General features: G+C 38.9%; 1 protein-coding gene across 9 annotated transcripts in view; it reads left to right on the forward strand.

Annotated features, from left to right (window-relative positions):
* The window catches only part of SEC22A (SEC22 homolog A, vesicle trafficking protein), a 36,213-nt gene extending 29,971 nt beyond the window's left edge, over window positions 1-6,242 (forward strand). For 4 of the 9 annotated variants that reach the window (XM_037912018.2, XM_037912017.2, XM_037912019.2 and 1 more), the window contains exons 7-8: window positions 4,204-4,341; window positions 5,315-6,242. In XM_037912018.2, coding sequence (XP_037767946.1) covers window positions 4,204-4,341; window positions 5,315-5,515 — 339 coding nt within the window. In that variant the 3' untranslated portion in view covers window positions 5,516-6,242. Of the gene's footprint in view, window positions 1-4,203; window positions 4,342-5,314 lie in introns of those variants that run through there. The other 5 variants (XM_043525551.1, XM_043525550.1, XM_037912020.2 and 2 more) reach the window with 3 other exon arrangements.
* Window positions 6,243-12,125: the final 5,883 nt, after the last annotated feature.

Here is a 12,125-nt window from a genome sequence, read left to right on the forward strand (position 1 = left end):
ACTGTAATATTCAGAAAGAAAAGTAACTGAGGGGTGAGGGAATCAATAATACAGCCAAGAAAACCAAAAGTTTCTATCCCAATAATGTAAAATTAAATCTAGTGTCTGAAATCTTATCTGGTCTGCTTTGCATTATTCTGGCTCGCTCCACAATCTTGTAGCCTTCTTTGAAGTCTCAGTTTTCCCAAACTTGTAGCTTTCTTTCTCTGTAGTAACATAGGGAAGCCTTCTACACAAAAGCATATTCTGTAATTGCCATGCAAAACAGTTCCCTTAAAACGAACCAACACAAGATTTTCATTACATTGCTTGTTAGAGTGACATGTTAAAATCACAGTGCCTTGACCTTTTGACTGCTGTTGTTTTGTAAGTGGCAATTTTCTCCCCATCTCGAAGTAGGATAGGGATTGCTGAAAAATTCAGCTCTGCACATACAGTAAGGCAACGAAACTTGAGTAAAAGCCTCCAAGTTTATGGAGCCTGGATCAAAAAGCCCACTTACATTATTAAATATAGTTACTACATTTGTCGTCCTATTTTTAAATCCTTTGTTTTCATTGATCATTTGAGAGAAGCACATCCTGAGGGCTTACTCTGTTCTTTGAAGCTGTCACACTCAGCTCTTCAGGTTTTATCACAATGGCGAGGTGATTTCATGAAATGAGCTAGATTCTAATCACTGATTTACTGGTACATGTTAATTGCCCTTTAAATATAACTTTTAGAACCCTCCCCAAAAATAGTTGTTAGGTGCTGTATTCAAAGATACTCCACATGTTCAGAGGAAGCCAAGCTGTTCTCTTGACCCTACTTTTACTCTGGAGTATTTTTGTTCTGTTTCATAGGGAGGATAAACAGATGCCTTAATAAAGGGGCCCAGACGCTATGGTGATGGGCACTAAAAGTATCTAAGATAGAGCAACATGTTAGTAAAATGTCCAACAGAATAAAAAATAACCCAGTAAATTGTATTATCCAGAAGCAATCACATAATTCCTGACTTTCCTTGGAGAAACTTAAAAAATAAACACTACCACTATCTGTCAGTATCGTAATGCTAATAACAATTAAGGCAGTGAATAGTGCTAAGTTACTGTGATGGTGAGTACTGTAGAAATCCCGAAGGTAGGGCACATGGCAAATGGAAATAGAGAAAAGAGAAGTTTGTCCAGAAGCTGAGTGTATTACGGAGAAGAGAGTGAATGAAAATAGTACCTATGGGAATGTACCTTTTTAAGAAAGAACTAAACTCGGTAAAATTAGCCAAAAGGTAGGTACTGTACAAATAGGCTTTTTACAAAACATCCTCTTGCATGTGTTTGCAACCAAATTTCTCCTAGTACAGGAGAACTGAAAGTGGAAAACAATAGACGACAGTTGGCAGTTTTTCAAAGAGACATTATTAAGGGCACAAGAGGAAACTATCCCACTGCATAGGAATGATAGGAATTATGGTAAGAGACCACCGTGGCTTAACCAGGAGATCTTCAATGATCTAAAAATCAAAAAAGAGTCCTACAAAAAGTAGAAACTAGGTCAATTACAAAGGATGAATATAAACAAATACTACAAGTATGTAGGGACAAAATTAGAAAGACCAAGGCTCAAAACAAGATCAAACTAACCAGAGACATAAAGGATAACAAGAAAACGTTCTACAAATACATTAGAAGCAAAAGGAAGACCAAGGACAGGGTAGGCCCGTTACTCAATGAGGGGGAAAAATAATAGAAAATGTGGAAATGGCAGAGGTGCTTAATGACTTCTTTGTTTCGGTTTTCACCAAGAAGGTTGGTGGTGATTGGACATCTCAAATCGTGAATGCCAGTGAAAATGAGGTAGGATCAGAAGAAGCTAAAATAGGGAAAGAACAAGTTAAAAATTACTTGGACAAATTAGATGTCTTCAAGTCACCAGGTCCTGATGAAATGCTTCCTAGAATACTCAAGGAGCTGACTAAGGAGATATCTGAACCATAAGCGATTATCTTTGAGAAGTCATGGAAGACTGGCGAGATTCCAGAAGACCGGAAAAGGGCAAATATAGTGCCAAACTATAAAAAGGGAAATAAGGACAACCCAGGAAATTACAGACCAGTCAGCTTAACTTCTGTACCCAGAAAGATAATGGAACAAATAATTAAGCAATCAGTTTGCAAACATCTAGAAGATAATAAGGTGATAAGTAATAGCATGGATTTGTCAAAAACAAATAGTCTCAAACCAGCCTGATAGCTTTCTTTGACAGGGTAACAAGCCTTGTGAATGGGGAGAAGCAGTAGATGTGGTATATCTTGATTTTAGTAAAGCTTTTGATACTGTCTCGCATGACCTTCTCATAAACCAACTAGGGAAATGCAAGAAAAATTATTAAAGGTCTAGAAAACATGACCTATGAGGGAAGATTGAAAAAATTAGGTTTAGTCTGGAAAAGAGAAGACTGTGAGGGGACATAAGTTTTCAAGTATGTAAAAGGTTGTTACAAGGAGGAGGAAGAAAAATTATTTTTCTTAACCTCTGAGGATAGGACAAGAAGCAATGGGCTTAAATTGTAGCAAGGGAGATTTAGGTTGGACATTAGGCGAAACTTCCTAACTGTTAGGGTGGTTAAGCACTGGAATAAATTGCCTAGGGAGGTTGTGGAATCTCCATCTTTGGAGATTTTTAAGGCCAGGTTGGACAAACACTTGTCAGGAATGGTCTAGATAATTAGTCCTGCTATGAGTGTAGAGGACTGGACTAGGTGACCTCTCGAGGTCCCTTCCGGTTCTGTGATTCTAGGAAAATGAGTAGAAATAAAAGTATGCCGTATAGTTGTAGCCATGTCAGTCCCAGTATATTAGAGAGACAAGGTGGGTGAGGTAATATCTTTTATTGGACCAACTTCTATTGGTGAGAGAGACAAGACCAGAAGAGGGAGTTCAGGAAAGATTTATTTCAGGATGGGGTTCCCATAGAGCATGGGTTGTAGTTGTTTGATACCTCCTTGTGGGTTCCAGTGTTGGATGGTGACAACTATGGGTGTGTAGTTGGAGGGGGTTTATTTCTATTCTTCTAACAAACCCCTAACCTCTCCAAGCTCATTATCAGAAACAAGCTCCCCACAGACCAGGACATCATCTCAAAGCAGCACCAGTCTCTGCCAGAACAACATATGCAAAATCTGCAGACATATCTCCACTGCTACAATGATCATCACCCCCACAATACACCTTTCAAGATCCAGGGGTTCTATGCATGCCTATCACAACATGGGGTGTACCTCATCCAGTGCACTTAAATGCCCCCATAACAATTGTGTGAGTGAAACCAATCACTACAGTCTCGAATAAACTCATAGAAGATGATGATAAAAGACAAAAACACCATATCACCTGTGGGTGAACACTTTTCACAAAGCGATCACTCTGTATCTGACTTATTAGGTGTCATCCTCAAAGAAAACCTGCACAACACTTTCAAAAGTGGGAGCTTAAATTCACAACTTTGCTAGACACTGAAATCATGATCTTACTAAAGACACTAGATTTATGGCTTATTTCAACAATCTGTAACCCACTAACTCCCCTTTTTGTCCTATGACTACAGGAGTGTTCATGGGCCACTTCACCTTGAATGGTTAGAATATGTGCTAACTACTTATGCTAAACTATCTGTTCGACCTTGTATTTAGCTGTGACACTCTGAGTTCCTTTCCCAGACCTGAGGAAGAGCTCTATATAGCTCAAAAGCTTGTCTCTCTCACGAACTGAAGTTGGTCCAATAAGATATTATCTCACCCACCTTGTCGATCTAGAAATAAAAGTGCATCTGACAATTCTTTATTGTACCACATGAGAGAAATGCAAAAAGTAAACAAGTAGCATAAAGATTTTTTTAAAACAATTCTTTCTTTTTAAAGAAAAGCCACTTAGATCAGTATCAACCCTGACCACTGAATGCATGGCTTGATATTGATCTAGAGTCCTCAATCAAATGAGTTTGGTGGTATGAACTCAATGCATTTTTACAATAGCCTGTATCTTAATAACTTCTTGATTTTCACCAGAGTTGTCCCTGTTTGGGGAGAAGTCTCTCTTGTGCTGTTCCTTTTGCAGGATCCCTTGGTATTTTCTGCTTTTGCTTGCTTGCTTTCACTCCTGAAAACTTCCCCTCCTCCCCCCCACATGATTCCCTACTTTGAAGTGACTTTGTTTTATTTTAGCACAGCTGCATGCTGTCTGTGTTCTGTGGATCCTTGATGAGCCATGGCATCCTCTGCCCTGCTGCTTTAAATAGCAGCCATGCAGAAGATTCAAGGGAGCATCAAAGATCAGAAGGCATTGGTCAACATGCAGCTGAGGTGAGAACAAAGCAGTCTCTTTGGAGGAGGAATGGGCACAGATGGAGAACAAGAAGAGGAGTAGATGTGGGAGCTAAAGTCAGGAAATGGAGCAGTGAGTTGTGGAAGTGGGAGAGGAGGAAGGCATTTGTGAAAAACGATGTAATTTTATCAGACCTGAGATTCCCAGATGTAATGGAATAAAGGATTTGGACTTTGAAGAATGTTTTGTGAAGAAAAGAAACTTGGGATGAATTGAGGTTGTCCTCTTAAGACTCCTCTCCATGGCGTGTTCTCCCTCTACTCTTTTTCTCCTCCTACTGACTTACAATTGTGAAGCCAGAATGTAAATATGCATTTGAATCCCCACAGTAATCCTACCACCTTTTAAGGATTGGGGCGTGTACAAAGGGAAGCTGCATGTGCTGGGTAAAGTAGAGCATGGGGGCTATGTACAGCTGCCTGATTTTCCTGCTCTCATCCCATTGCAGGTTAAGCAGCCTGAGATCTGTTCTAACTTGTGCCACCCGGGGATAGCTGGGGTGTCCCCCACTCCCTATGCTAGTGACTATAAGGAGTGAGACCAAGGAGCCAGTATACCAGCTTTACACCTATATTGACTCCCCAATGCTGATGGATTCCATCCAGCCAGGGACTTAAGGAGGCTTAGGTTTCTTGTGCATTGCTTAAGTGGCATACACAAGCCAAAACATTTGTTTCCATTGCCCCTTTCGTTATTGATAATGATCAAATATGATGAAGAAATCTTCCTTGAAAAGAGAATAATGGAAGCAAAATTTAACTTCTTCTGATGCTGAGCACTGTTCACTCCTGAATACCCACTTAATTTAGTACCACATTTACCTACTCAATTAAAAAAAACAACAACAGTTCCACATGGTTCATTTCTGTATCTACTTGGTAGTTCAGTGTGATTTGTTAGCAGAAGTAATTTTCAATGCACTAATCAGACTTTGTGTTTTCTTCTTTGCAGTGTTACTTATTTTTATATTGCACAAGCTGGCGGAATGTCAAATCTTTCCTGACTTTTGGTTTAATTTGCCTATGTAACATGTATCTGTATGAACTGCGCAATCTCTGGCAGCTCTTCTTCCACGTGACAGTGGGAGCATTTTCAGCATTACAAATACGACTAAGACAACCACAAGGGAAGTCCCCTGATTACAATGTCTGACCCAAGTCCTGGGATGTCCCAAGGCAGTCTTGGTCCACCCATGGTTCCCTCTCAGGAATGAAAAGCTTTTCTCCAAAAGAAGAAGTTGGTGGTGGTTTTTTTTGTTTGTTTGTTTTTTTGTTTTTAAAGATCAACGCAAGATGCCTGTGGACGTTTGTGACTTGAGAATTTAGACTTATCCTCATTGAAGACTGAAGACACAAAGAATACAGGATTAGTAGAGGAAAATGGGTCCTTTTCCATGCAGAGAATTGTCCCTTGAGGACAAATAAAAGTTTGGAGAACTTGACTGATAGTAGGAAAAAGCCTCCTTCAAAAGTATGATAATGGCAAAGATGTGTGTATATGTAGGGCATGTTCTGCATATCAAGTGAGCGTTCCAATTCCAAAATCAGTGTTGCCTTTGTGAGGCAGTAGTATAGGCTGAATACAAAGATGCTATTGCATATTAACAGACTAGATTGGAATGAGTGAGTTACTAAATGTGAGAATATTGGATTGCACATTAAATTTAATGGGATGTGTGTATGTGTTTTCTTAATTAAAGCCTAACCTGGAAACCATCTGTTTATGGGGATTAGCTCCTTGGTCCCAGTGGCCTTCCATCTAGTCCTGAGTTAACTATAAATCTTCGTAAATATTTTTCTCTGTATAATTTGCTTTTAATGCTCTTTTGAAAGTGACCTTTATGGACAAGTTTTATTTAAGTAAACAACCTAAAATTCTGTCTCTTGGCCCATGATTCTTGCTCTCCTCCTCTATTTGAACACTAGAATTTTGAAAAGAAGTTGACAGGTGGGTAAACAGACATTGATTTGCAACCTGTTTGAGATATTGCTTGTCTCTCTCTATGCATTTTATGAGATGGATTAATAGCTGAAACTTAATTTAGCATATAGGCTATATATATATATATATATATATATAGGGGGTAAGCTTATTTCCAACAAACATAAACTGAGTAAAAAAAAATCCTTTTTGGATCCAGGGATTTTGTTTGGTTCTGGTAGCTTTACATTTTACTGAATTGGAGTCGAACCTCATTAATTTGTATTAGTGGCTGGGACATCTTTGTAGAGTCCCAGAGTTTGTGAATTAATTAGCAGATGAACAATCAAGGCCATTACATTGCATTCTATTTATTTTCACAATCCTATTTTGTGTTAATTATTTCCAGTGCTTTATAGTACACTAGGAAATATATTTTAATATAGTTTGCTCAAGTTTTAATAGCAGGAAGGCTTCCATATTGCTTGTGAGCATTACTAGGCTTGGCGATTGGTGAGGTTCTGCTTTACTATGAAATGCTACTCATCAGATCTCTGTAGGCGGTCCCCACCTAAAATGTTCTCTTCAGTAATTTATTGGCAATCAAGCTGATAGCAGAGAAGAAATACCTAGACTGGGAACAACTATTATTCTTTTTAAAGGAAGTGACCTTACTCAAGGGGAACCAGGTGCCCAAGACCAAGATAATTTACAGAGAATGGAATCAGTCCTAAATGAACAGCAGTGGTATGTATTTTTTGATGCACTCTTTATTATAATGTCTCTTTCTAAGACCTATGTAATTAAGAGGCTGAAAATATCTTGGTGCATGTGGGATCTAAGATAATTGTTGCAGGGCAGTGCTTTGCCTTTGAACCTTTTTATTTTTTTTCATTCATCCAGCAAATAGAATGGGGATGCATTTGTTTGGTCTTGTATGTTCCCATTATGACAATTTTGTTGGTACTTTGGGGCAGTGTGGGAAGGAAAGGAAGGAGGAAGATTTGAAATTTAAACACAGGAAGAGGCGTACCTGCAGGAATACAAGGATTTCAATAATGTTAGTTAAACCCTTAGTTTTAAACAGTTGAGACTACCCACTGCCAAACACATGTTCCATTAGATTGCAGTGCAGCCTTTTGAAATCAGGACACCTGAAACACCCAAATAAATCTTTCACTGTTTTAAATTTGGGGTTTGAAATATGGATATTGTGTGTTTAGTACAAACTAAAGCTTTCATCTTTTCAACACACTCCCTTAAGCCAAAAATTCTGGGTTTTTTTTTGGCTTTGGGGGTTTTTTTGTTTTAAAAAAATGTGCAAAAATCACTCAGGAACTTTAATTTGTTATGCTGATATATTTAGGACCCAATCCGACTCCCAGAGAAGTCAGTAGAAAACCTCCCATTGACTTGATTGAGTGCAGGTCCCTCTTAAGCCTAGTTCTGATGAATTTAATGGGCTTAGGTCTTGAGTGAATTTCACCCAGAGGAAATTGGAGTTGCTTCTTGTTGGGAAAAAAGAGGTCATGAAGAAGTAATTGTACAGGTTACTTATGGAAGCAGCCCAATGCAAGTCAATGGGAATACTAGCATGTGTATTGAATACTTACATGAACGTGGGTTGCAGGATTGGGCTTGGTATTTGTAACTTCTGCAGTTAATGAATAAACTGTTTGCAAGATAGTACTTTTAGCTCATTATCAGGAAACTAAACAATTAGCATTATAAACCTGCTCTGTTGGAAGGTCTAAAATAGTTCTTCTGCCACTACTCAGTTCACCTCAGTTGTAGTACTAAAAATGCTATTAGGAAGTACCTCTTTGTTCCAGTCTTGTGTCCTTATGCAGATGTAGGCTTTTCTGCCCTGTCAGTGGCTGCTGATGTATCAGTCTGAGAAGTCTTGCAAGTGTCTGTTTTTCCTTTTAATCTTCTTTCTTTACCCCTACTTTTCAAAGGATGCGCTCCCTTGCTGTAACATCTAGAGCCATTACTGTATTACTGTTACTAGTGGCATAAACAAACTGCTGATTTAACAGATGTAATGAGCAAATACAACTGTCAGACAGATTTAACTATGCTTGTTGAAAAAATCACAATTTACAGTGAAGAGATAATGTCTACTCTCCAGCTGTGACAGTTCCTCACAAATTCATTACATGGAAGCTAGTAATACATATTAGAAGATGTCCAGGGGTGTTTTTGTGCACAAACTTCATGTGAGTAGTTAGAATATTTGAACTTTTTCTATGCACGGGTTTGGAAAATGCACCCTGTTATGGGCCACTGAGCCACTGAAGTCAATGGCAAAATTGACTGAGCCACTGAAGTCAATGGCAAAATTTCCCTTGACTTAGTGGGGCCAAGACTGTGCCCACTGGATCTCATCCAGTACTCACTGAAGTCAACAAGAGACATTCCATTAACTTCACTAGATATTGGATTAGGTTCATGAGGACAGATTCTGTACTGGTTACAGTCCAAGTCTGATTCAACTTGGAGTTGCGCAAGGAAAAGGGCCTGATTCTGATAGGTGCTGGGTGCATTCAGTGGGGCATCAGTGGAAGCTGAGGCCACTCAGCATCCTATTAGAGATTAAGCTCTGAGGCAGACTGGATCCAGCATATGCAAAAAGAATGAAAGTAAACAAAACCTGAGTCCATTCAAATTTGATTAATTAGAAATGTTCAAATGCCTCACTAGAGCTTTTTAAAACACACGTAGTTTTGTTTATTATTGTTTCCCTGTGTGTTTCCTGACCCCTTTCATGGTACTGTGTGGTATTTTTCATTGATTTTTTTTTTTTTAGATACCTGAATAGAAATGTGAAACTTTTAAGCATCTCTCCTACAGATGGTTAGATTTTGTTTGTTTGTTTTTTTCTTTTTTCTCTCCAGCAACCAGCCTTTTCTCAGGCACTGAACAATAACCAGCCCTCTCTGTTTTGTGCTTTTTCTAGCCATCTTTAGTGGGTTAACTACCCAAACGTGCATAAAATGTAGAATAATATCAAAAGTCTCTAGGAAAATATAGTTTTTGGTTTGCTTTTTTTGTGGAAGTTTGAGTATGTAGTTGGTAATGTATCAGGTTCAATCCAATCACTTTTTTGTCCTAAAGAACTCATTTTCTCTGCATCAAATGACTGAGGAGAGAGAGACTTTAAAACAAGTGTTCTGTCAGGTTTTTTTAAATGGTGAGGTTATTCATCACCCATTGCTGTATCTTTAATAATCAGTAGTTTCTTTAGCAAAGAAGAAATGACATCTGTTTAGGCTTCTCACCTCTCCCCTCTCCCCCCCCCCCCCCCCCAATTGCTTTTTTGAATCCCTGATTATCTATTAAGTAGATATGAATTAACATTTACAAACACTAAACATGCGCTCTTTTGGCTTGGCACTTGGCAAGACTGTAAGAGCAGGAAAGCGACACGTTTGTGTATCAGCCACCCATTGTAAAAATGCATGTGTGAATGCTAGTAGTATTAGTGGTTTTGCATAATTGAATGCGTTGCAGAGACATTTTACCTTTTTTTTTTTTTTTTTTTTTTTTTTAAGCGATCGTGGAAGAAAGCCCCAGTAGTACTCTGATCCTGCAATTAGATCCATAAGGGCACAGGAATCTGCTTCTAGAATCCCCAGTAATTTCAATATGGGTCTGCTTGTGTGGATCCATCTGCATAACTGGGACAAAAAAATCTGTAAACTTCGCCATCTCTAAGTGATTTTACAGGGGTTTTACATATGAAATTGTGTTCATCACGTACGCAGCTCCATTGACCCCATTGTTAAGTGTAAGAGAGATTGGATAATATATTGAGAGGATATAATTATTCATGATGGGACAAAATTAAGACAAGGAAAATGTAGGCTCAAGATCCTGAAAAACTTCCTGACAATGAGATGGATTAGGCTAGAGAATAACTTTCCAGGAGAAGTGGTGGAAGCTGTTTCTTGGCATACAAACATTAGGCTAGACAAAAAACACTGGTACGTAGACAAAAGGGAAGAGTCATGCATGGGCAGGAAGATTATCTTGGAATTTGGGGTCTAATTGGACTTTTTTTCTGTGAATTAATGTTCAGAAAGCACTTTCAAGATGAAGTCATCACAACCGAGCTATAAGTTGTTCATATTACAAAAAAACCTCACTCTTGTCTAACAAGTTAGCTAGAAAAAAGTGACATGGGTTTTTTGGTCACTTTAGGTGAGAGAAATCCTAGTATCAGGTAAGTATTGGATACAGCATGCCCTCTCCTTAGGAAATTCTACTATCTCTGATTTTTATGATGCTATGTTTGGTTTTGGTTGTTTAAAGAAAAGTGGTGTTAACATAGTGGCTTGCCTGAAGTGTAAAATAGTTTGTTTCCAGCAGATGGCAATATTTGTATACCTCTGAGATTAAAAAAGGGAAATTCAGATTCTGGGGAGATGTAGCAAGTACAGTACTGATTGTAGATTTCTAGTCTAATACATTTCCCCCTCCCCCCCGGGGCAAGATTCAAGATATCTTTACTCTGGCAGGAGGAATTCTATAACCAAAAGGAAATAGAGGTTATTTGAATTTATTCATAATGGTTTTTATTAATTTTTTAAAATTGTCCTTGTTTTCACTTGTAAAGAGTAAACTCAGTTAAAAAAATAATATCACTATCCATGCTCAATACCAGGGCCTGACCATTTAGTGCTTGAAAAATTATACCTCTAAATCAGCTTTTTTAATATTTTGAGATATATTATGAATTCCAAGGTTGCTGTACCTAAGTCCTAGAGGCCCTGACACTAAGCTGAAATCACCAGGTTCCTCCATACCATGCACAGGGAGAGAGAGGGCACGGCTGCACTAGAGCATTTGCAGCAGAGCAGCTGTGCCGCTGTAAGTGCTCTTAACTGCTGGGAGAGAGCTCTCCGGTCAGCTTAACTCCTGCCACTGGGGCTGGAGCCGCTTTCCTGGTGCCATAGCGCTGTCCACACTGGCTCAGGGGAGTGAGTTACACCAACACCAGTGGTGGTTCAGACGTTGCCTCAGGTTCAAGGCCTTGCTCCAATAAATACTTAAAGTGAAAAAGCTCATTAGCTGTGGGGCAGCATCAGCACTTGTGTTGCTCGGCCCATGCCTACTAGCAGCAATACAGACGCGGACAGTGTTAGGACAACCGTGGTGCCTAAATGTTGGATATAAACACCTACGTGCTTAAATCTCTTTGCGAATCTAGCTATTAGGTGTTGTTTTGAAGAGAACTAGTTCCCCTTCCAGTTGTCCTGGGGAGTTAGCGTGGTAACAGAATGTGGCACTTCAACCTTGCTCTCAGTGCTAGGAGGTATAGCTTGACCCCTTATACAGAAGTGCCTCATCCTTCTAATGCCTAGGCATGTTAACAAGTCTGTTCCTTAAAATTGTGTTGTACGTCACACAAGCTAACTTTGAAAGTAGAAGCAAACAAATCATGTGCAGCAAAACTCTAGCATTGTAGGTAGGGTAGCTATTTCAAAGTAAGATGATTTACTAGCATCTATTTAAATATGCCAGCTATAACCAGGCTTTCTGATATTGGCTCCGATTTACCTTAGGCAGTTCCTCAATACACAGTACACACATAGTGGGGCGTTCATAGTACAAATAAGAGGATCTGTGCTTAAATAGTCTCACAGTAGATAACCTGGACTGGGCAATTGGTCACAAAACTCCATTCAACTAGAGTTCTAGGTTTTCTATACAGAATGCATCAGTTACATTACATTTAAATATGGAACATCTAAAATTTGTGCATAATTATCATCTAATGCACAAATACGTCTTTTCACAAGCCAGCTAGATCTTAAATAAAACGTAGAACAAAGCCATG

This window comes from Chelonia mydas, chromosome 11 (genome assembly GCF_015237465.2).
Source record: "Chelonia mydas isolate rCheMyd1 chromosome 11, rCheMyd1.pri.v2, whole genome shotgun sequence".
In the NCBI taxonomy this organism is placed as follows: domain Eukaryota; kingdom Metazoa; phylum Chordata; order Testudines; family Cheloniidae; genus Chelonia; species Chelonia mydas.